The sequence below is a fragment of the Mobula birostris genome, chromosome 4, assembly GCF_030028105.1.
Source record: "Mobula birostris isolate sMobBir1 chromosome 4, sMobBir1.hap1, whole genome shotgun sequence".
In the NCBI taxonomy this organism is placed as follows: Eukaryota; Metazoa; Chordata; class Chondrichthyes; order Myliobatiformes; family Myliobatidae; genus Mobula; species Mobula birostris.
In genome coordinates, this window is record NC_092373.1 from 183,209,039 (window position 1) to 183,233,421 (window position 24,383).

Genomic DNA, 24,383 nt, shown 5'->3' on the forward strand with positions numbered 1-24,383 from the left:
CACTCCCCACCAAAACATTGTCACCTGCCGTCTACACGCGCCGGTCAGAATAACTTCGGAGGCTCCCACTGCAATGAGTTCGCCCGCAGTAAACAGCTAATAGCGTGTCGGCCGCAGCCGTGCCCAGCGCCCGCTTACACCGGCCGTGCCGGTGCAGTTAGAGGCGCCCGGCCGGCGGAGCTATTTCCTGACTGGAGGTGAGGCCGGAGGCCCCCCCTTCTCACCCACCACCCCGGTGCGCGGAGGGCTACGGGAGGCCACCTCCTCGCGGAGCGCGGAGGAGGAAGCGGGGAGGACGGTGATTGACGTGGGGGCCGAGCCGTCGGTTGACGAGTCGCGGGGCAGCCAATGGGCGTTGAGCGCGAGGGGAGCGAGACTGTTGCAACTGTGTGTGCGGGCAGCACGAGATGCGAGTTGTGGCGCGGGCGAGTGGAAGGCGGCGGGCGAGCGAGCGTTCGGGGGATCGGATGTCGGAGCATGTCGCCGCTGGCAGCGCAGCCGCGGCCACGGCCACTGCCCCTGGCGGGCAGCCGCTTCCTCTGCGTGCTGTCCGGCTTCGCTCAGGCACCCGAGCTCGGGCCGGTGTCACAATGGGGCTGGAGAGCGGGCACCGTCAGAGCCGTTTCCCACAGAGATCCTGCCAACCCGGATTTGGTGGTGAGTGAAGCCAGCCGCCAATTTGCTGGACAGTAGTCGGATGAAACGCGTGTGAAATCGAATGTGAAGCGTTAACTGCATTTTTTTGGGGGGTGGGCGGAGAAGGGTAATGTAAATGTGCACTGTGGTAACGGGCGAAGTACTGATCCGACCGACAATAGAAAAATCCCGGGAATTAATATGCACTTTGTGTGCATGGAATATAATTTCGTGATGTGGTACACGTAATGCATAGTTTCTAAGCAACAGGCCGTTAGTTTCAAGAAAAGCATGTGTTTGGGTTATTACAAAGTCATTGGAGTAAAAATACATTGATACAACTTCCTCTCCTGTACGCCCTCTTCTCTCTCCCCCCCCCCACTTCTTCCCACTGATGTCAGTGTTATTATGCTGCTGCTATTTTCTTTCGAGACCTCGAATCTGATTTGCAATTTATATTTTGTCGCCTGCTGGTTGCAAAATCAGCAGTTTGCAAAATTAACTCGTTTTTCAGTAGATACATTTCTAATCGTTTCACCGAGGTGAACTTCGCAGGAGAAAACAAACCCCGACAGTGATTCGGTTTGCGTGGAGCTAGTTTTCAGTAACTTGACCCGCAGTGTTGTGGAGACGTTAGTGTCAACCGCTTTCAGGATCTACTTGGTGCTGCTTTGAGAATAAGAAAATGTCGGGAATTAAATAGGTGCCAATACCAAAAAAAAACACGCTATCTTCCTGTTAAGATATCTTAGCGATTAAAAAAAAGAGGAAATAATGTAATCAGAGAGTACCGCTATCACTTTCGTACCCTTACAAAGTGTGCAATTCCTAATGAATTAAAGTTTTCCCCAGAGATGGTGTAATCTAACGTAATTTACACAAGATTGTAAATGGTTCTGCCACAGAAATGTTTAGGACTTAATAACTAACCCAGACATCCAGGAGCTGAGGGGATGTTTTCCGGCAAAGATTGGCAGGCTTTGGGCTGCCCAGAGAGGTGAGTGAAAGGTCGGCTGAGTGCTGGGTTATTTAAAGGTTGTGACAGGCACTGGGACTTGGGGAGTAACTGTAGAACAGAAATCTTTACTGGTTGAGTGATTTCTTTTTTTGTTGTTATCCAGTTCATTTTTTTAAAAAAAAGTTTTAATTTGCTAATCAGTAGAGTGAGGTTGGAGACATTTTCTATTTTGCTGAGTTTTATCTCCTTGATTCTGTTGGCTGACAATGCATTGGCCTTGACTTACACTGGTACTGCAGCGGACCCAGATAACTAACTTTCAACAGATTGGCTTTGTTTTCTAGTGCGTGTTCCCGCAAGCTGCGTGAACTTGCTTCCTAGAGACTGTAGCTAGAAACTAACTCTGTGCACAGAATGCTGGGGGAACTCAGCATCTGTGGAAAAGAATAAACCAGTCGATACTTCGGGCCGAGACCCTTTGCACTGTGTCTGGTTTAGACAGCTCGGCACCACTGAATGGCAGGGGTTGTACAGACTCTCGGAAGCAACCCTGCTTCCCTACAACCTGCCTGTATTAGGTGGAGATCCAGTGACCTTCTGTAGCTTGCTGTTGCAACGGCTTCCTCTGCATTCTAAGTGACAAACTCGACCGTTCCAGAATTGTCATCATCACCCCCAGGGAGGAGTACAGGAGCCTGGAAGACCCTCACTCAGCTCTTTCAGGAGAGCTTCTGCTTGGCCGTCGCATTTCCCACCAGGTTCCGATTGGCCCCACCTTCCGATTTTATTACCTTGTCAATATAACACATTTGCGACGTGATTAGTGATGCATTTTAGGGTTCTTATTTATCTCCTTGCCCATGTTCTCTTCAAGTTAAGGACGTCGGCGTGGGAGGCAAACACAGTTAATTATCCGGCAGGTAGATTTGGAGGTTTGTGCAGAGACTGTGTTGGTGGTATCTCTCCAGAAATGCCTGCTTGGGTCATCCAGGTTTCAACACGAGGGATCACCACAGCCTGACTGGTTGTGATCTGTGTGTTCTGTTCCTCTGGCAACTAAAGGTGCACTCAATACAATTTGGTCTTAATCGTCAGCTTGCCTGGAGATTTATCCAGGGAGGACCTTGGAGCGTCCTTCCCAAATGCCAAGTGAATCTGTGGGGTGCCTGCTTCGCTTTTTTTTAAAGAGATACAGCATGGAACAAGCCCCATGAGCCCCAGAACCCACCCCTTTAACACTAGCCTAATCACAGGGCAATTTACAATGACCAATGAACCTTCGAACGGGTGTGTCTTTGGACTGTGGGAGGAAACAAACACAGTTCGCAGGAAGAATGCTCAATCTCCTTACAGATGCCGGTGAAATAGAGCTCTGCAGTGCCCTGAGCTGTAACAGTGTCCCGCTAACTGCTCTGCCACTCGGGATGCTCTGCATACAGTGTCCGGAGCTGATGAGTCCGATTTGCTACAGGCTGGGAAAAATTGTGACACTGCTCTGACACTTTCCTCGAACTTTTTCTCTGATTTGCTGGAATACCCCTCCAGCAGGCTGCCTGCTGGAGAGGAACTTGCTGTCAGACTAGTGGGGAAACGATACAATCTGCATCACTTCCAATGTAGTATCATGGTTACTGTAATCTCAGTCACCTAGTCACACCATTGATTCATTCACTAAAACTATGGACATCACACCTGCAAACCAAGGTCTTTTATGGACTGCCCTCACCTACACAGCAATGCTTATGGACATTGAAGATCCACATTGAAACCCTGAAAAACGTGTAGTACATTGGAAGCCACCTCACCACGGTTATTACTAAGCAGGCATTTTGTTTCCTTACAGTTGTATCATTTGGAAATGGGCTCTTCAACCCAACTCCTCCATGGGCTAGTCCCATTTCTGTCTAAACCTTCCCTATTCATATACTTGTTCAAATGCATTTTATATGTATAAATAGTATCAGGCTCTACCATTTCTGGGCAGCTCCTTCCATATACCCTCTGTGTGGGGGTGAAACCGTCACCTAGGGTCCACTTTAAATCGCTCCCCTCTCACTGTAAACTTGTGTCTAAAACTATACTCCATTGCTCTGAGAAAATAGTCTGTGACTACCCATCTTACCTCTGTCCCTCTTGACGTTGTAAACCTCAGTAAGGTCACCCCTCTTCCTCCTCTGCTCCAGAGTAAACAATCCCAGTCTATTCCACCCTGCAGTCCCAGCAGGATTCTAGTAGATTGTCTCTGTGCGTGCTCTGGCCGAATCGCATTCTTCATAGAGGGTGGCGGCCAGAAAAGCACGCAGTGTTCCAGGCGTAGCTTTACTGAAGTCTTGTAAAACTGTAAAATGATGTCCCAGATCTTGTACTCAATGCCCCATCCACTGAAGCAAGCATGATGTACGCCTTCACTTACAGGGAATTGTGTACTTGAATCCCCACGTCTCTACAGCACTCCCTGGGACATTATCATTAACACTGCAAGTCTTGCCCAGCTTAAGCTTACCAAATTTCGTCACATCGCACTTGTCCTGGTTAAATTGTGCTTGCCGTCCATTGCCCCTCTTCGAGCTCATTGCGATCGCGAAGAATGGCACGGTGGGGTGGTAGTCAGTGCAACGCTGTTACAGCTTGGGGCTTCAGAGTTCGATTCCAGTGCCATTTGTCAGGAGTTTGTACCTTCTCCCTTTGACTGTGTGCCTCCTCCGGTTGCTCCAGTCCAAAGACCTATGGGTTAGTGGGTTAATTGGTCAATGTAAATTATCCTGTGATTAGGCTGGGGTTGGTGCGTTGCTGGGCGACATGGCTGTGGGCTAGCAAGGACTGTTCTGTGCCGTTCCTCTTGATAAAAAGTATTCCATAAAACACTTGCACTTCTGTTCTGTCCACAGGCTGTCTAACCATTTCTGCAGAAAGCTTTTGTTTTGCCTCTGAGATTCTCTTTTGCTGATCAAGCACGCTGCTGTGCGCTGACCAAAGAGTTAAGTAATCATTAAATTTCCACTTGGTTAGTGGCATTCACTGCGTTCTTGAACACAAGTTATTAATTTCTCTAATGGCTCTTTCACAGATCACTTATTCCTGAGGTCTGTTCCTGCAGGTGAGAAAGATGCTCACCATCTATTTTTAGCCTCTGCTGAAGTCTGCCAAGCACGATTTGCATTCTAACTGGTGTTTGGGGGGGAAGAAAACATCTGCTTTGTATAGGCTCCACTTTAGATTTGTTCAGTCAGCGCAGAGAAGCGTGGTTTTCTTCTCTAGGGGAAGACAGTGTAACGAATATACTTTAAATACCCACATACTGATTGTAGATTGTAGAGCAATGCATGCAAAGTGCTGGAGGAGTGTCAGCTTGAACCACTCTGGCCATTCTCCTCTGAACTCTCATTAACAAGGTGTTTTCACCCACAGAACTGCAGCTGACTATCTTTTCTTCTGTGTGTTTTTCGCACCATTCTCTGTAAACACTAGAGGCTGTTGTATGTAAAAATCCTGCGAGATCAACAATTCCTGAGGTGCTTGGGTCACCAGCCATCATTCCACATTCAAAGTCACTTAGATCACATTTCTTCTCCGTCCTGATAATTGGTCTGAACAACAACTGAATCTTGACTATGTTTCCATGGTTTTATATATAGAGTTGCTTTCAGATGATTGGCTGATTAGATATTTCCGTTAATGACAGGTGTACCCCATAAAGCAGCCATTGAGTGTGTTGGACTACTTCATGAAGTTTGCCTGTTTAGTTTTTATTTGTCACGTGCATCTAACATACAGTAAATGCGTCGTTTGCGTCAACAACCAACACAGTCCGAGGATTGTGCTGGGGGCAGCCTGCAAGTGCTGTCACGCTCCCAGCACCAACGTAGTATGCCCACAACTCGACTTGCCCTTGTGTGGGACAAAACTGGAGCACCCAGAGGCGACCCACGCGTTCACAGGATGAACTTGCACACTCCTTACAAACAGCAGTGGGAATTGAACCCCAGCAGTGGGAATTGAAAAACAAATTTCACGGTGTCACCTGATGTGATTCTTATTCGAAAACGCTAGCTACTCCAACACTGTGCCACCAAGTTAACCAAATCAGCTCCAAAAATATTTTTGATCAAAAAGCTAATGAGAGGCAGGAGGAGAAGATGGCAGCGCGATGCAGCTCACAGTGGCCACTCCGGCGGTGATGTCTGTTATCTGTCAAGTAGGGTGCCGTGCACAATCCTGATTTGATGGAGACGGACGTGAGAGCACGAGGGAACATCTGGTGAAACTTCTGAAATGCCTGCTTCACTGCCGCTGTTACTGTGTGATCCAGAATCTCCGGAGGGGAAGGCCCCGAGTCCTTGGCTTTGCTTGTTGCTCGGCAGCTGGGACGGGGGTCGAAGCGCTCGGCAGAGGATGGTGCTCGGAGAGGCTGGTCGGGGGCTCAAAGTTTTTGGACGGACTCAGAGTCCACTGCGGTCGGGTGCTTCCAATGGTGCTGCATTGACAAGTTTGCGGCGCTTGGAGGTTCAGGGCAGGGAGAGTTTCTCCCTTCTACTGCCTGCGTGAGATGGGGCTATCGGGACTTTGAGACTTTCTTTTTTACCGTGCCCATGGTCTGCTCTTTATCAAATTACGGTATTGCTTTGCACTGTTGTAACTGTATGTTATAATTATGTGGTTTTGTCAGTTTTAGTCTTGGTTTGTCCTGTGTTTCTTGTGATATTATTCTGGAGGAACATTATCATTTTTTAATGCATGCATTTCTAAATGACAATAAACGAGGACTGAGTGTCCTCATAATCTAATCTAATCTAATGCATATAGGGCAAGACTCTGGACAAACCATAAACTTCAAGTAATGGTAATGTGCAAACCATCCTGGGACATGTTTGGTTATATGTAAATGATTTGTATCTACTAGTCGAGAAATAAGCTGTATGGAGACAAGTCAATGGATGGAGTTTGCATTTTATTCCAAAGATTTAAAAACATTAAGTGCTTCTGTTGCTGGAATCTGCTGCAAATATTTTATAGCAAAAGTTGTAGAAATTGGCAAAAAAGTTTGTCCAGTTTCTGCAACTTTGTTAGGGGTATGCAAAATTGAGTATAAATAGGCTAGATGCGAGTAGAATGTGTCCACTGAGATTGGATGAGACTAGAACTCAAGCCATCCCTTAAAGGTGAAATGTTTAAGGAGAACCTGAGGAGATCTCTTTTTCACTCGGGGTGGTGCTGCAAGTCGATGGGACTAAGCAACATGACAGTTTGGCATGGACTAGATGGGCTGAAGGGCCTGTTTCTGGGCTGAGGTGTTCTATGATTATGCTGTATGTAGAATTCTCAGTCAATGCAAAGAGTTACTAATGTTGCAGAAGTAAATATTGAACATTCTTTTCTTTCCCCCTTCCCATTTCTTTTCACTTTTTGTACGGAGACAACTTGCATGTAAAGTTTACAATGTGTAAAGCTTCGTGTTGAGATGGATTAGTAAGTTCTATCTGTTCTTGCCCTACTGCAGATCTTTTTGGAGTTTGATGATGGTTGGTGTCAGTGGATAAAGCTGAACAACGAGGAGCTGAGAGTCTTCCTGGTCGAAGACCACTTAGCTGTGGCTGAGAGGAAGCCTGAAGAACTCGCAGATGCTTTGCAGTGGCCTGTACTGGTATGAAGGACTCTTCCTTTGTGTTTGTTATCTGGTAAGAGTGTAGAAACGGAAGCACAAGAGATTCTGCAGATGCTGGGAATCCAGAATCCAGAAACATGATGCTAGAGGAACTCAGCAGGTCAGGCAGAAGCTAGAGAGAGGAATAAAGTGTCAGTGTTTCGGGCCGAGATGCTTTGTCAGGACAGAATCAGGCCATACAGTGGCTCTGGTATTCTCTACCCTTCATTAAGATCATCACTATTCCTTTAGCTTTACACCCTCGCTCTTCAATCATGTTCAAAATCTGTTGGCCTCAATCTTGAATATCTGCTGTGCCCTGAGGTGGCGTCTTCTTGAGATTTGCAGTATTAAAATAATGAAGTTAATGCGTAAATGAAGATGTTTGTTGGGCTGGAAGGGCATGTTCTGCACTGTATCTCTAAATAAATATTTTGCTATTCTTCTGATGGAAGTGCAAGATCTTATTTTCCTGCATTATACTCCATCCTGCATTTATTTTGCGTGCATATTTAACCTGCAAGCTCTTTGCATCAACCACACAGCTTACTTTTCCCTTTAGCATTCTGATGATACAGAGCTAGGATAAGACTGATTTATTTATAGGGATACTTCACAGTATCCAAATGATCTTCTATCCCGCTGTGTGAGCTAGTGGAAATCAGAGAAAGTAACTTCTGAGGAGGCCAGAAATAAAGCCAAAGAGAGGGGTCTTTTCCTGCAGTATTTGTTTAGTTTCCACAAGCAGTAGAATCCCCATCTGGTGGGGAAGGAGAAAGGAAGGGTGGATGGGGCTGGATGTTTGATGTAGGTTTGAATAAGTTTGTGGCTTGAAGGCTCAAAGGACTTCAAACTGGCTCCTTTCAGATTAATTGGAATTGGTTCATTCTTGGAGCACACAGAAGATGCTGGAGGAACTCAGCAAGTTAAGCAGCATCTGTGGAGAGGAGTTGACATTGCGGGCTGGGACTTTTTATCAGTAGTTTTTTATTATCACGTGTACTGATACGCAGGGAAAATGTTTTCTTGCATACTGTTTGTTCAGACCAGATCATTACACAGAGCGTTAAGGTAGAACAAGGTAAAAGAATAACAGTGCAAAATGAGGTGTAACAGCTTTACCAGGATGCTGCCTGGATTAGAGGCCATGTGCCATAATGAAGATGGGACAGGCTCGTGTTGTTTTCCTCTTCAGTGGGAGGTTGAAGAGTGATCCGATAGAGGTTTATAAGATTATGAGAGGCATAGAGTAGACAGACAGTATCTTTTTTTCCCATGGTTGAAATGTCTAATAACTGAGCATGAGATAAGAGAGGATAATTTCAAAGGGGATGTGTGGGGCAAGTTTTTTTTACACCTGAATGCGCTGCCTGGGACTGTTGTAGAGGTTTTATTAGAGTTTTAAGAGACATTTAGATAGGCATATGAATGTGAGGAAAATGGAAGGATATGGACATAGTGTAGGCGGAAGGGATTAGTTTAGTTGGCCAATTGATTACTAATTTAATTGGCTTGGAACAACATTGTGGGCCGTAAGTCCTGTTCCTGTTCTATGTTCTAAGCACTTGGAGAGGTACTTGGGCCAAATGCAGGAAATTGAGACACCACGGACTCTGGGCTGAAGGGCCTGTATCCATGCAATGTTGCTGTATACCTGTGCTTGTATGTGGAGGTATACACTTCCTTTCTAAACACTCTTATGAAAATGGTTTTCTTCTGTGTTTATTCCAGACATTTAAATGCTTGACCGACAAGGTTGGGATTGGATCACTAACTCCTGTGGAATTTCTTGCCAACAAGCGCCGAATGTTTCTGCAAAAGGATGTTCCTCTTCAGCCCTTGAAGGTAACTGATTCTATATAGCGTAGGAAGCAGGAGTCCATTTGGCCCAGTTCACAAACTGTACTCTATCATGGCCTCCTTCACAAACCTTAGCGGAACACGGGGCCTGTTGAGTTTCTCGTTCACTCGCTGGCAGTGTTGGGATTGATAGGTGAGGCGGCATCTGTAGGAAGGGGTACAGTCGACGTTTCAGGCCGAGACCCTTCGTTAGGACTGTTCCTGAAGAAGAGTCTTGGCCCGAAACGTCGACTGTACCTCTTCCTATAGATGCTACCTGGCCTGCTGCGTTCACTAGCAACTTTTATGTGTGTTGCTCCCCATCCCTATTGAAATTCCAGCATCTGCAGATTTCCTCGTGTTGGGATCGATTGTGTTTTAACGTTCACTTTTCACTGGTGGTAAACCCTGGGGAGAAGGTTATTTCTGACCTTGCTCATCCTTGTTGGCCGGAGCCCTGGGCCCACGAATCTTTGCAATTCTGCTGGGGTATCGAAAGGCCAGTGTCTGCATGCCTGCATCCATATCCCAGTCTGAGTCTGCTGGAGGCTAAACAATATGGCCTGTCTTGGGGGCGTTAGAGGACTTTGCATGTGTGGGGAGGGGGAGTATGGGAGGAGCAATGGGTCTTGTTTTCCTACTGTTCCTTGTGTTCTGTGTTGTTCTGCCGAGCATTGTGGGCATGCTGTGTTGGCACCAAATTTCGTGGTGGCACGTGCGTGCAGTACACCCTTAGGAGTGTTGATTGTTGGCACAGATGACGCATTGCATTGTATCTTTTGATGTACATGTGATAAGTATAACACCCTGGTTAAGATTTTACTGCTGTGGGGTAGCTCATTTAATGGCTTTCTGTAGAAGCAGTGTGTTCTGCTGGTAGTGTTTGGGTTACCCATTAAAGGTGAGGGGTTGTAATGTTCAGTTTAGCAATGTCTGATCAGCCAGATAGGATGGTGGAATTGGGAGGCAGCCTAGAGAAAGCTGGGTGGAGAGGCTTTTGTGACGGGCACTGGGGTGAGTCGAGGCCTTTTTACCAGGAGAAGAAAATTGAGAGAACCGGCTGCAGGATTTGAGCCAACTGGAATGTGTAATTCAATGTGGTGGTCTGGGCAGGGTGGGTGTCTGCAGCCCAGATGAATTGCTGATTAGAGTTTTAAGTTTGGTTTCAGTATTGGAGAAAGTTTCACTCAGGAATGGCATTTTTACCAAACAGCGGGCAAAGATGTCACTTTAGTTCAGACTAGCAATGATGTGATGGGAGTGGATCTGCCGGGTACGATTGAGGCACCGGGAGCAGTGGGACCGCTGGCCATCCATACATGTAGAGAAGAGGGCATTGTAGGCAGGGGATGCTGATGACGCATCCTTCTCCAGTGACTGTAATGTCGAGTTTTCCTGTGAGAAAACCAGGAGAGACAATCTCCTGGATCTGGACAGCTGACAGCCAAGTCATTCACCTTTGGTGATTCCCCAGTTCCTGAGGTTTGGAAAAGGAGACTGACAGAAGATGTTAAAGTTGGAAGATGTCTTTTCTACTGATTAGTTTGATCTGGGTTGTTCTAAGAGTACTTGCCATACCATCTGAGTGACAGGACACCCTTTTCAGAGAAAGGTCTTGAGGGTTAGCGTCAGCGGAGGTGGAGGAGGTTCGGCAGCATCTGCAGAAACTGAAGGAAGCTGGGATTATCACAGAGTCAGAGAGCTCCTGTACGGCACCCATAGTGGTGGTGAGGAGGAAGAATGGGGAGGTACAAATGTGTGTTAACTATCGGACACTGAACCGACGTACAGTCCTTGACCAAGATACCGTTCTACATTTTGAGGATGTACTGGTTTGCTTGAGGGCAGCAAATTGGTTCAGTGTGTTGAGCCTATAGAGTGGGTATTTTCAGATACCCATGAATAAAGCTGACAGAGAGGATGGCATTCATATGTCCACTTGGATTCTTTTAATTTGAACCTTGAAATGTCTTTGGACTGAGCATTGGTCACATTCGAAATGAGTTAGGCACGTTGCTGTGGGTCACGGATAAATAGCTCAGATATGGAAGACACATCAAAGTTGCTGATGAACGCAGCCGGCCAGGCAGCATCTCTAGGAAGAGGTACGTTTCGGGCCGAGGTTCTGTCAGGACTGAGTCTGACAAGCATCTGCAGAATTCCTCGTGTTTACAGATATGGAAGAGATGTTATTTTCTAAACAAAATTCATCTTTAAACAAAAATGTGATTTCTGCAAGAGTTTAATTTGTTTTTGTTATTGGTGTAATTCGGTTCATTCAACTACGTTTCTTAATTACCACGCTGAGATTTGAACTTGTTTCTCTCGATCATAGTCCACTCCCCTTGAATGCCAGTCCAGGCCCTTACCCACCATCCTATTGGGTTGCCGCTGAAACTTGCCTTGGTATTGGTGATTTCTGCGTTAAGACTTGAATTTATTACTAGTTTTCTGTGAGTGATGATTCAATTGCAACGTGCGGTGCAGTGGCTGTAAACTAGTGGGTTACTCTTCAGAGGCCTAGACAATTTAACGATGTGAGTCTTGTTCTCATAGTGGTAGCTGGCAACTTTAAATTTAGGTGATTAAAATTAATCTTGTGATAACAGATTGTTTCTGTAATGGTGACTAGTGGATTGTTAAAACTAGTAAAATCCCAATTACTTTACCCATGTCTCTCTGGGTATGAAATTTGCCAGCCTTGGTCTGATGTGTGACTCCAGATCCTTCAACATGGTCGTTGACTTTTGCATGTCCTCCTTGATTCAAGGGCAATGCCAGCAACATCCTGAACAAATCACAAATACAAATTAATTCCAGTTTAACACTGCATGGTACCAGTTATGTCTTGACCTTCCTCCGTTCGAGTGGCACAGTAGCATAATCACTTTACAGCACAACCGTTAAGATCGGTTCAATTTCTGCCACTGTCAGGAGTTCATATGTTATCTGCATAACTGTGTGGGCTTCTGAGTGCTCCAGTTTCCTCCCACGTTCCAAAGACCTACAAACCAGGGTTTGTAAATTGTGGACGTTGCTGTGTTGGTGCCAGAAGCAACATTTCGCAGGCTGCCTCTATCTAGCACAATCCTTGGACTGTGTTGGCTATTGATGCAAACTTCACTAGTTTCAATGTACCTGTGACAAACAAGTCTAATCTGTTTGAAATGGCCTAACAAAACACTGTGCAAGAGCCTGTGGCATCTCCCTCCCTCTCTCAAACGTGATTCTTTTTTTTAAATTTGCTATCACAAAGCTAACTCCTTCCTACAAAATGTGTTTGACTAGTACTGTGTAATTTGACTAATAATAGAAAATTGTGTATAATATTCATGCATTGAAAATGAAATTGATAAGTTTGATTTCTTTATAAAATTCCCACGGTAACTATGAATAGAAGAACACGGACTGTTGGGACCAACCTCTTCGGGATAACAAAGAAGTCAGTGCAATGATTAAGAGCTGGTTCATCAAGCAATCATCTCAAGAGCTCTTCCTCTGCGGTAAGTCTTTACTTACCATTAGTAAGATTTTATTTACCTCCATAATTTAAGTATTAAAATTTGACAACTCAGTTACCTGATTTGTATTGTGGTTGATTTTCAGTTCATTTGTGTTTAAGGTTTTCTTTGGAATGGGAGTGGCCATTACTGTTGTCACGCAGACTGGGTTGTAAGGGGAAATCACAGAAAGGGAATGTTAACGCTAGAAATCTGAAATCAGTTTTTTCAAAAAAGCACAATTGTTCATACACCATCGGAAACGGAAAGGTTAGAGCCAGTCAGCCAAACCCTGATGAGCTCTGCAGGGAGGTTCTGCAAGTTAATGGTTCTGGTTTTCTGTGTAATTCTGACTATTATGTTACAGGATTATGGGTTGTGTGGCTCAGGGAGAGGGACTTGATCTCAAATATTAGTGGCTACTTTTATTAGGTACAGGAGTGGAACCTGGTGTGGCTTTCTGTTGTAGCCCATCCATTTCAAGGTTCAACATGTTATAGGTTCAGATGCTCTTCTGTACACCACTGGGGTATTGCGAGGTTATTTGAGTTACTGTTGCCTTCCTGTCAGCTTGAGCCAGTCTCTCATTAATAAGGTGTATTCACTGGCTGCCTTTTGTTTTTCACACCATTCTCTGAAAACTCCAGAGACTGTTGGAGATCAGCTTCTGAGACACATAAACCACCCAGTCTGGCACAACAATCATTCCACAAAGTCACTTAGATGACATTTTTTCCTCATTCTGAAGTTTGGTCTGAATTGATATTTGTAGTAACAAGCAGGTGTGTATGTTTAAGATGCCAGCTTCTGGTCATTTCTACTCCCTGCCTCCTGTTCCCATTCTGGCTCTCCTCCAACCCCGTCTCTTCTCACCTCCCTCTGATGCCTCACCACCTTTCTCCCATTGTCCATCCTCCAATCAGATTATTACTACTACAGCCTTTTACCTCTTCCACCTATCACCTCCAACTTTTTACTTCATCTCCCTCCCCCTCATGTGGTTTCACCTATCACCTGCCAGCTTATAATCCTTCCCCTACCCCAACTTTTTCTTCCCCCTTCTTTTCCAATCCTGATGAAGGGGCTTGGCCTGAAATGTCAACTGCTCATTTTTCTCTATGGATGTTGCCTAGCCTGTTTGAGTTCCTCCAGCATCTTGTGTTTGTTGCTCTGGGTTTCCAGCATCTGTTGAATCTCTTGTATAAATAGTGTTTGTTAAATGATGAGGGAGTGCGTAATGTTGAAGGACCGAAGTAAATCTTTTTGTTGTACGCAGGTCACTGAAACAACATTAAGATACAGCAAGAGATTAAGAAGGCAATTAGTCTGTTGTCCTTGGGTTATTGTGCGTGGAGTGAAAATGCCATACTGTAATTCTGTAGGCTCTTGATGTACCACACTAGGAGTATTGTATACAGTTTTAACATCTACATGAAATGCTGTTGTAGAAAATCATCAGAGATCCTCACCACCCAAGCCGTGTTCTTTTCTTGCTGCTGCCATCAGGTAGAAGGTACAGGTGCCTCAGGACTTGCACCATCAGGTCCAAGAACAATTACTCCCCTCAACCATCAGGCTCTTGAACAGAAGAGGTTAACTACATTCATTTGCCCATCCATTGAGATGTTCCCACAACCAATGATCTCGCTTTAAGAACTCTTGTTATTTCATATTCTCATTTATTGCTATTTATTTATATTTGCACACTTTGTCTTCTGCACTCTGGTTGATCTTTCATTTGATCCTGTTATAGTTACTAGTCTGTAGATTTACTGAGTAAAGTGAATCTGTAGTAAAGTGAATCTCAGGGTTGTATGTAGTACTGTGATAATAAAATCTACTTTGAACTTGGCTAAGAAAGAATATACTTGCCGTGGGGAGGAGTCCAGTGAGGTTTCACTGGACTGTTCCTAGGGATGTGGATTTTCCTTCTGGGCAGAGGTGATGTAGGCTAGGTCCATAATTTCCTAGACTGAAACTTGCAACTGGGAGGATGCTAATCTTAGCAGAGAGGTTTGGAAGGAAAGCTCACAGTAAGTTCAAGTTTATTGACATTCAACTGTACACACATATATAGCTAAATGAAAGTGTCCTGGAACCAAGATGCAAAACATAGTATACGTATCATAAATGTAGGGGATAGTATGTTTATTACTGAGTTGTGGAGATGTTACTTCACATGAAAGCTGGTGAATAATTGGGATTCTGTACTCTCTGATCTGAGGTTCCATGTTTGATTTTTGGAGATTAGGGGAATTGAAGAATATAGAGATGATACAGGAAAATGATGCTGACTAGAAGATTACCTGTGATCTTTGCTGAATAACAAAATAGGCTAGTGGTGAAAGTCCTGCTTCTCTTTCTTGTGTGACCCACTTCACACTTCCAGCTTGAAATACATCTTATTATCGGTGAAGTGTCGTGCCTGTAGGTTCTGCGACGTTTACTCCGCTACATGCTGAACTGAGGCTGTGGCCTGCTCCAGGTTTCCTGTCTGAGGACTCACTTTCATTCTGCTATTTGCTTTTAATATATGCACTATTTGTGTTTTCCTTTCTGCACATTGGGTGTTGGTTTTTTTTTGTGGCTGCTTGTAAGGAGACAAATCTCAAGGTTTTATAATGTATACATACTTCGATAATAAATGTACTTCGAATTCAATAAATCTACATTCACATCAATTTTTTTGAGTGCTTCGAACATATTTGAGATTGAAGCAACACTTGTGAAATAGGAAGTCTTGTGTTCTTTTGATAAGACAGTGCTGTTATTATGGTTTATGCAATTGTACTTGAATATATCAATCATTGTGAATGAGTTCCCTGACCTGCTACTCATTTAATTTGATAGAACAAATTGCTGTTAAGTCCAGGAATGGATTGACAATTGACCTGAACTTGTATCTCCAGCATTTGGAACATTTATTTCTCTGCCTTGGCACAAGTTTGAGGGTTTCTGATCTGCTTAAGAGTTAGATGAGGCAGGCATCTTGATGTATCCTAGCCTGTGGTTCTTGCGTACACAATGTTGATGAAGGTATGAAAGTAATCTTGAACATGTAGTTCATTGGCTGAGTCAAAGGTGGTGACAAATCACTACATAGGAGAGAGATTGAAAATCTGCTTGAGTTGTATCACAACCCCTCAACATTAGCAAAATCAAGGAGCTGATTGACTATGGGAGGAAGAAACCGAAGGTCAGTGAGTCAGTCCGCATTAGGGGATGGGAAGTGGAGAGCGTCAATAACGTGAAACTCCTTAATGTTATCATATCGGGGGATCTGCCTCAAGAACAGCACATAAGTGCCATTACAAAGAAGGCACGACCACACTCTACTATCTTAGAAATTTGCACAGATTTGGCACGTCATCTAAAACTTCAAGTGCATGCTATCTGTAGAATATTTTTGCCTCCACATTATCTTAACCGTTGCCTCACTGCAATGTCCTCAAGATCACAGAAACTTAGACATTCTATATGCACAGTGAGGAGCATCCTAACTGATTACATCACAACCTAGTATGGAACCACGAACAGAAAAGTGGTGGATACAGCCCAGTCTGTCACAGGAAAAACCCTCCTAATCATTGAGCCCATTAACAAGGTGCACTGCCATAAGGAAGCAGCGTGCATCATCAAGGACCCCCACCAGCCAGGTCATGCTCTTTTCTCATTGCTCTTATTGGGGTGGGGCCTTAGACCCCACACCACCAGGTTCAGGAACTGCTATTGCCCTTCAACAATCAGGCTCCTCAACCAGCGTGGATACCTTCACTCACTTCAACACCAAACTGATTGCACAACCTGTGGGCTCACTTTCAAAGTTTCATCAACTGATGTTCTCAGTATTTACTTATTTTGTACAGTTTTATCTTCTGCATATAGGCTGTTTGTCGTTTTTCATTGATTTTATTGTCTTTCTCTGGTCTACAATGAACTGCTGCAAGAAAACAAATCTCTGTTGTATATGGTGTCGTAAATGTACTTTGATAATAAATTAACTTTAAACTTTTGAAATAGAAAGAGTAAATGAAGTCTCAGAATGTGGATCTGCAAAGTGGAGCTCTGAACCTCATTGGTTGCCATTTTACAGTGCTTACATTTGACCTGTGTTCCTCTGTTCACCAGGTACAAGCAACCTGACTGGCTATAAAGTTAAGGTGTATGACTTGAAAACTTCTACCCATTGGTGTCCAGCCACAGTGACTCATCACAATTTAACAACTGGTTTGGTGCAGATCAGAAATGAGCAGGTAATAAAGATCTTTGCTGCCCTCTAAAATTTGAGCGACAGTTTTATTTGTCCTCTAAAGATGGTTGAATTTAAAATTTAGGCTCCTGAAACAAATTGGCATGCATTTAAGACTGTTGAACATCACCACCAAGCCAAACCATATCCTGACTTCAGATGGTATTTGAATGCAGTTTGCATGATCTCCCTGTGAGCGGGTGGGTTTCCCTGGCACTCCTGTTCCCTCATACTTCCTACAGATGTGCGGTCTGGTTAGTTGGCTGTTGTAAAAACTGACTCCAGTGTTGATGGTGGCCGGAGACCTGGAGGAAGAGATGGGCACTTTAGAGATATTGAGTGAATAGAAGTGATTGGAATGCTCTGAGCTAGCTAGCATAGTGAGAGAGTTGAATGGCCTCCTGTGAAGAAATATAACAAAGGTATGGTGCTCTGTTAATTTTTTTCGGAGAGTGTTGATGGCTAGTTAGTATTAGGTACATATTCCAGTAAGATTGCATGCTGTATTCCTTCTTGAAATGCACTTCCAGAACAGTCAAGGAAGCACGATTCTATAAATTGCATGTTTAGTCCAAGAAAAGTTGAACTCCCAGGAGTTGAAAGTTATCCAGGTTGGTAATTGTGTGCAGAATGCCTTCATTTGACTTGGCACACCCAAATGCTGGAGGAACTCGGCAGGTCAGGCTGCATCTATGGAGGAAAATAAAGAGCTGGTGTGTCTGGCCAGCTTCCCTCATCAGGACTGGAAGGGAAGTGGAAAGAAGTCAGTATAAGGAGATGGCGGGGAGGAGGGAGGGGAATGAAGTGAGAAGCCAGGAGGTGATAGGTGGAAAAGGTAAAGGGCTGAAGTAGAAGGTGTCTGATAGTAAAATATGGATCATTCCTGGCTTAACTCTGTAGTTGTACTCCACTGTCTTTAAACTAACCTGTGTGCTAATGAAGCTGTATAGTCGTCCCTGAACCTTCTTGTTAATTCATTCTCCATGCCCTGCAGGACTGACCCTTTAACAGATGCTCAAACTGGAGTCTTTTAACTTTTTTTCTTCTTCAGTGGCAACCTGCTTTGTGCAAATCTTCCTTGAGCTTTGCCCTGGAGTAAACTGGTAAATTGTTTTATTATTGTCACGTGCACTCAGATGCAGTGAAAAACTTGTCTTGCAGCCAAACAGAACAATTCATTACAACAATGCATTCAACTGGTACAAGGTAAAACCATGAGAGTGTGTAATAAAGTGGTACAGTGCAGATAGATAGCAAGGTGCAAGGTCATGTGAGGTAGATTGTGAGGTCAATGTCCATTCATACTAGGGAACTATTCAGTCGTCTTATAACAGCAGAGTAAACTTTTTGCAACATTGGTAGCTCAGGTTGGCTATTTGGAAGTTTGGTTGGTTGCCAAGCTTGGCAAAATGTTTGCAGAAGTTTGGGCTGCGGTCAAAAAGCCATCATTAGTGCGCTGTTGAGGGTGTTGTCTCATTAGAATGCTGGCTCATGTACTCCTCCGGTGTCCAGATGGATACTTATTAGACGTTGTGATCTGGTTGACTGATTGAAAATATTATGAACAGTTCAGTAGTAGCAGATTCTGATTCCAAAGAGTGGAACCTCCTTGAGCATGCTGGTCCTGTGTTTTCAAGCTTTTGCAGCGTCTGTCCAACAGGAGCAGGGTGAAGAGAGAGTGTATGGGGCGGGTGGGACCTTTCATTGTACCTGCTGCTTTATTGAGGCCGCCAGAAGTGCAGACAATACTGAAGTTGCAGAACTTTTCTTTTGTTTTTGTTTGACTGTTGCAGCTGCAGGAGACGCAAGTTGTTGACCCAGCTCTGATTCACATGGCATTCCTTAATGAAGAGGATGTTGAGGCACTGACCAAGGTAGAAATAGAATCTGGTGAGTTTCAGTCATCTTCTCACTACCTGTTTTTCTCCTAACCAATCTCTAGGGAGCTGGATTATTTTAGGGCAGAGAATTGGACCTCTTGGTTAATGGTAAGGGTGCATGGCATAAATAAAGGTTTTAGGGGATGAGCACAGTTGTGAAAGTTAACAGGGAACAAACTAACGGAGGGTCTCGAGCTGAAACATGATCCCTGATCCTCCTGTGCAGTGTTTCCAGCATTTTTATGTTTTTGGAAGTGTTTGTTCAATTTTAATTAGCAGCCAACTTGTAGCGTTACCCTACAGTCCTACCTCTTGTGTTTCCCTCGAAAGTTGGCATCGCAAGTTCAAGGTCACTTAAAGGTAATCAGACTGTTAAGATCTTACTAGAGTCATAGAAAAGTATAGCACAGAAACAGGCTCTTCTGCCCATCTTGTCTGTGGCAAGACATTGAAACTGCCTACTCCCATCGACTTGCACCAGGACCATAGCCCTCCATACCCTTGTACCTATCCAAACTTCTCTTCAACGTTGAAATTGAGCTCGCGTGCAACAGACTCTCTCAACCCTCTGAGTGAAGAAATTTCCCCTCGTTCCCTTAAACTTTTCACCTTTCACCCTTACCCTGTGACCTCTGGTAGTCCCATTCAACCTCAGTGGAAAAAGCCTGCTTGCATTTACCCTATCCATAACCCTCATAATTTTATATAGCCGTATCAAATCTCCTCTCAATCTTCTACGTTCCATGAAATAAAGACATAACCTATTCAATCTAGAGATCTAACTTACTTCAGAAAGGGTTAAGTAGTCTGTAATTGTCTTTCATGTGGAAAGGCTTGTGGTTAAGTAACAGACTGAGCCTGGTGCAGAGGTTGGGAGGCCAGTGGCTGACTTGGTGGGTTGAAAGGTGCACCCCTGTCCTCCTCAACCCCCTCCTCTTAAAACCCGCCACCTTTAAGAAAAGGAATCCATCAGGTATCAAGCAGCATATTCTGTGAGCCAACTAATGCAGAGTTGTGCAACCCATAATAACTTTGTGGGGTTGAATCCAAGTCTCTGATTTCAGTGCTGAATACATTTTCTAGACTTCCAAAGAAAAAGCACTAAAAGTTGCAGATGAAGGTGGATATTTTGATTAAATCTTTATATTTGCCTTGAGGCAGGCACAGCTCCTGGTTTGTGGGGTTAACCAGTGACCTTAGTTCATGTCCATAAGATATGGGAGCAAAATCAGGGCATTTGGCCTATTGATTCTGCACTACCAATCATTCATGGCTAATTTATTTTCTTCACATTCAATCTCATTCTCCTGCCGTCTCCCCCAACCAATCAAAAACCCCTCAATTCCTGCCTTGAGTACATCCACTGTCCTCTGTAGCAGCAAATTCCACAGATTCACTAGCATCTGGCTGAAAAATGTCTTCCTCATCTCAGTTCTAAAAGAATATCCCTTCATATCCATTTTATCCTGGGCCTTTCAGTATTCAGCAGGCTTTAAGAAATTTTCCAACCCTCCCTCCATTCTTTTGAACTCTACTGAGTACAGGCCTAAGGTCATCAATTGTTCCCGAGTCTGTGCTGTTAAACAGCAAAGAAGCATGTTTTCAGAGTTGGATTCTTTAGTGTTTGGCTCTGTGCACTAATTTCATGTGTCTTAAATGCAGATACATCCACAAAAGCACATTGTACAAAAAGGAAGTCTACTAAGGTCCAGGAAGACAATCTAATCAAAAGGGTGAAGAGTGTGCCGGAGGCCAAGAACGAGTACTGCAGGAAGGAGCACATCCCTGCAGTGAATGCTGCTCAGCACAGCAGTGGTCAGTTGGCCCTCTCTGACCTGGCAGCACTAACGGAGCAGCAGGGCAAGGAGGTGCAACAATCTCTGGAATCGGGAACTTGCCCTAAAAATGACCTTCTTGCAAAGGAAGTCCCTGAAGATACAAATGTTCTAGTTCCTCAGAAGCCAAGGCCTTCGTCTGGGTTTAACAATAGCTGGAGTAGCTTTAATCTGGCTTTCTCGACTCTGGATAACGGGCGGACGGTAGTGGTGGAGGATAAAGTCCAGCCCAGGAGTAGCCTTCGCACAACCCTTCGAGATGCTGTTCCATCAGTGAATGCGGCTCCTGGGGCCTCAAACCTTCAGAAACCTCGGTCTGTCTTCACACTTTCAAGTAAAGAAACAACGATCTGCTCTCCTTTTGAAGTAAGGCATATCTTATTTCAGATCTGTTCTTTTCTTGCTAACAGTCAGTGCGCATAATATCAATTTATTTTGAGCACAAGAGACTGCAGATGCTGGGAATTTTGAGGAACACACGGACGCAAAATGCTGGAGAAATGCAGCACGTTGGGCAGCATTATTGAAGGGAGGAGGTGGAAGCACACAGTGCAGTATACGGGAACTGGGTTGGTGGCAGTGGATGAGAGATCTCCAGTCAATGAGGTTGGTGATCATGTGGGAGACGTCTGGTGCTTAGCACAATTTCTGTTGAGCTTGGTTGTGAGGCATGGGGCATGGATATCCAAGGAAAGAAATCTGTGGTACCTTCATATTCTTTTGACTAGAAAGAGGCCATTTGGACCATTACATCTATACTAACCCTCAAAATATTTCCACATGCTCCATTACCCACCTCCCTCGACTTCCTTGTTGTCTATTCTCTTTCACGTGGCGATCGATTCCTCCCATTTTCTTCTGCTGTCCACCTACACAAAGGGTAATTTCCAGTTGCCTATTCATCTACCCGCTCATCTTTAGGCTGCGGACAGAAAGTGGAGAGAGCCAATGTGGTCACGGGAAACATGCAAACTCTGTACTCGAATGCCCAAGGTGCACTTGGCCACACCTGCAGGACCCATCGGTGTGGCCGACTTTCCACAGACAATAGATGATGCTAGGAATGTCCACATCCTGTAACTGCAAATTAATGGAAAAAATCTATGAACATTTTCATGATTTTGGAGCAAGTTGCTACTTAGCTTTGCCAACTAATAAAATGGTGGCTTTTCAGTTAGACATTTAAATACAGCACGGTAACAGGTCCTTTGGCCCAACAACCCGATGCCACCCAGTTACACCCCTGTGACCAATTAATCAACTGACCTGTATGTCTTTAGAACATGGGAAGAAACCGGAGCACCCGGAGGAAATGCATTCAGTTACAGGCAGCTGATCTGATCGGAATCTCAGCTCCTTTGTTCTGTCTGTCTGTAGTAACCTTTCACCGCCTCACTTTTCCAGTTCCCATCTTTGAAATATTCCAAGTATTGACTTTGAGTAAAGAGTTTTGAAGACTCGTGACTCCCTGAGAAGAAAACTGTCTTGTCTCTGTATTCATTGGACATCCTCTTCATACAGTACTAAAATCTCCCACAGGAGGAAATGCACACTTACTCTGTCAAGTCACCTCAGTAACTCCTGACTCATTCAGTTTTCCTTCACTCTTACTAAACTCCAGCAGATACAAACCAAAACTGGATGATCGTGCCTCATAATAGAACCTGATTTCTGATATTACTGTAGTTAACCACTTACGAGCTGTTTCCAACACATTAACATCTTCCCTTGAATAAGGAATTGAATTTACTTTAGTATTTGCATCCTTCATATACATGAGGAGTAATAATCTTTCACATGGCAATGTGCAATTATAGTAATTGATAATAAATAGTATGTACAACAGGACAGTCAATATAACATAGAAATACAATTGTATCGGTGTCAATTAATCAGTTTGATGGAAGTTTCCTGGAGCCTGTTGATCCTAGCTTTTCTTCTTTTTTTAAATTTTATTTTTATTTGGATAAGGAATTCACAAGTATCATGTATTTTTTTTCACATGTATAACCTTTTCAATTTTATATGTATAAAACTATAATTATTTATACATTCTTAAGTACACATTGAGATGATATAAAAAGAAATTAGACACTTAGATAATGTACAGTAGAAATTCTAATCTATTAGGCTAAGTAATGGTGTTAATTGTTAAGGAAAGTAGTAATAATAGTGGATTAGTAAGTTTCCATACATCTCTTCTGGATCTCTTCTTCTGGTCCAAAATGTGTGTAAGCCTATGTAACAACCATTATAGGTGCTTATATCCTAACTTGTTCATGCTTGCTCCTGCCCCCAAACATGATTATCCGATCCCTATGTACTTATTTACTTAATGTGATCATTTTTTATCCCTTATCCAAATCTTTTCCTTTACTTGTATTCTCTATTTTCCAAACAAAACAAAGACAAAAACAGTAAACATTTAGACTAGGGGTGCTTACATTAGCAATATTACTGTGTTGGTGAGAAGGACAGTATAAATCATTAGGAGAGTCATCTAAAGTCTGCTTGCATTGGGGTTATATATTCAATCCATTTATTCCAGGTTTGACAAAATTTTTCTTTTTGAATTCTCAGGGAGTAAGTCAACTTTTCCATTTTAAATATTTTCAAGATAATTTCGTGCCAATCTTCTAATGTAGGTGGTATTGGATTTAGCTGCTTTCTAGTGATTGATTTCTTACTTGCCGCTAAAAGGGCCTGCAGCAACTTTATGTCTTCCTTCTGTTCAAGAAACAATACATGCCCCAAATAGAGCGTTTCAAAGTTCAGAGGTATCTGGGTCCTAAGTACCTTAACTAATGTTCTATGAATACCTTACCAATATAGACTTAATTTAGGACAATCCCAGAAAATATGCAAATGATTTGCCTCCTTGGAGCCACACCTTCTCCAACACGTCACATTTGTATCTTTATATTTTTCCTGATATGGGGTCTTAAAGTATCTTATAATATTTTTTCCAACAATGTTCTCTCCAAGTCAAAGAATTAGTCGAAGACCACTGAAAACTGCATATTTTCCCCCAAGCCTCCTCTGAAAGTACCAACCCCGCTTCTTTCTCCCACTTCTCCTTAATATACAATGTGTTTACATTTTTAGCATGGAAGAGTGCATTATATAATTGAGAAACTGATTTACTAGGTATTGAACCGCAAGCCAAATTAAGAACCTTGAAAAATTCTAATTCTACTGTTGATAGGTCTGTATATCTACAACTCTGGTTAACATAGTTTCGTACTTGAAGGTACCTAAAAAAGTCATTGTGTTCTAGGCCATGTTTGTCCTGCAGGATTTGGAAACTTTGTAATACTCTTTTAAGTATAAATGAAAGGTAGGTTATAAGACCTTTCTTTATCCATAGTTCGAATCTTTTATCTCCTCTGTTGGGAAGGAATTCGGTATCATATGCACACCATCTGAAGAGTTTTAGCATGTTATTAATTCCACATGAATTAACCACCTTCTGCCATATTTTTAATGTAAGATTTATCCTACTGTTTTTAAATTTTTCCAATTGGGCCATCAATCCTTTGTCAGCTATTGAGGCCTGTAGAGGAAAACTGTCAACCAATCCAAATTCTATTTCCTTCCATCTAGCCTTATATTCCCTATTACACCAATATAACAGAGGGGTTATCTGTGAGGCATAAAAATAATTTCTCAGACAAGGAAGAACCATACCTCCTCCTTCCTTCCCTAACTGTAAGGTGTTATATCGAATTCTAGGTTTCTTTCCTTGCCAAATGAAGCGGGAAATCCACTTGTCCCATTCCCTGAATTGATTATCATCCACCTCCACAGGTAAAGTACGGAAAAGATACAGTAACCGAGGAAGAATA

General features: G+C 43.5%; 1 protein-coding gene across 2 annotated transcripts in view; it reads left to right on the forward strand.

Annotated features, from left to right (window-relative positions):
- Positions 1–254: 254 nt before the first annotated feature.
- Positions 255–24,383, forward strand: part of LOC140196823 (lysine-specific demethylase 3A-like) — an 83,691-nt gene continuing 59,562 nt past the window's right edge. Inside the window, exons 1-7 of one of the 2 annotated variants that reach the window (XM_072256654.1) lie at positions 255–657; positions 7,092–7,235; positions 8,967–9,080; positions 12,472–12,577; positions 16,703–16,827; positions 18,617–18,713; positions 20,366–20,904. In XM_072256654.1, the coding sequence (XP_072112755.1) occupies positions 349–657; positions 7,092–7,235; positions 8,967–9,080; positions 12,472–12,577; positions 16,703–16,827; positions 18,617–18,713; positions 20,366–20,904 (1,434 nt within the window). In that variant the 5' untranslated portion in view covers positions 255–348. The remainder of the gene's footprint in view (positions 658–7,091; positions 7,236–8,966; positions 9,081–12,471; positions 12,578–16,702; positions 16,828–18,616; positions 18,714–20,365; positions 20,905–24,383) is intronic. The other variant, XM_072256653.1, reaches the window with a different exon arrangement.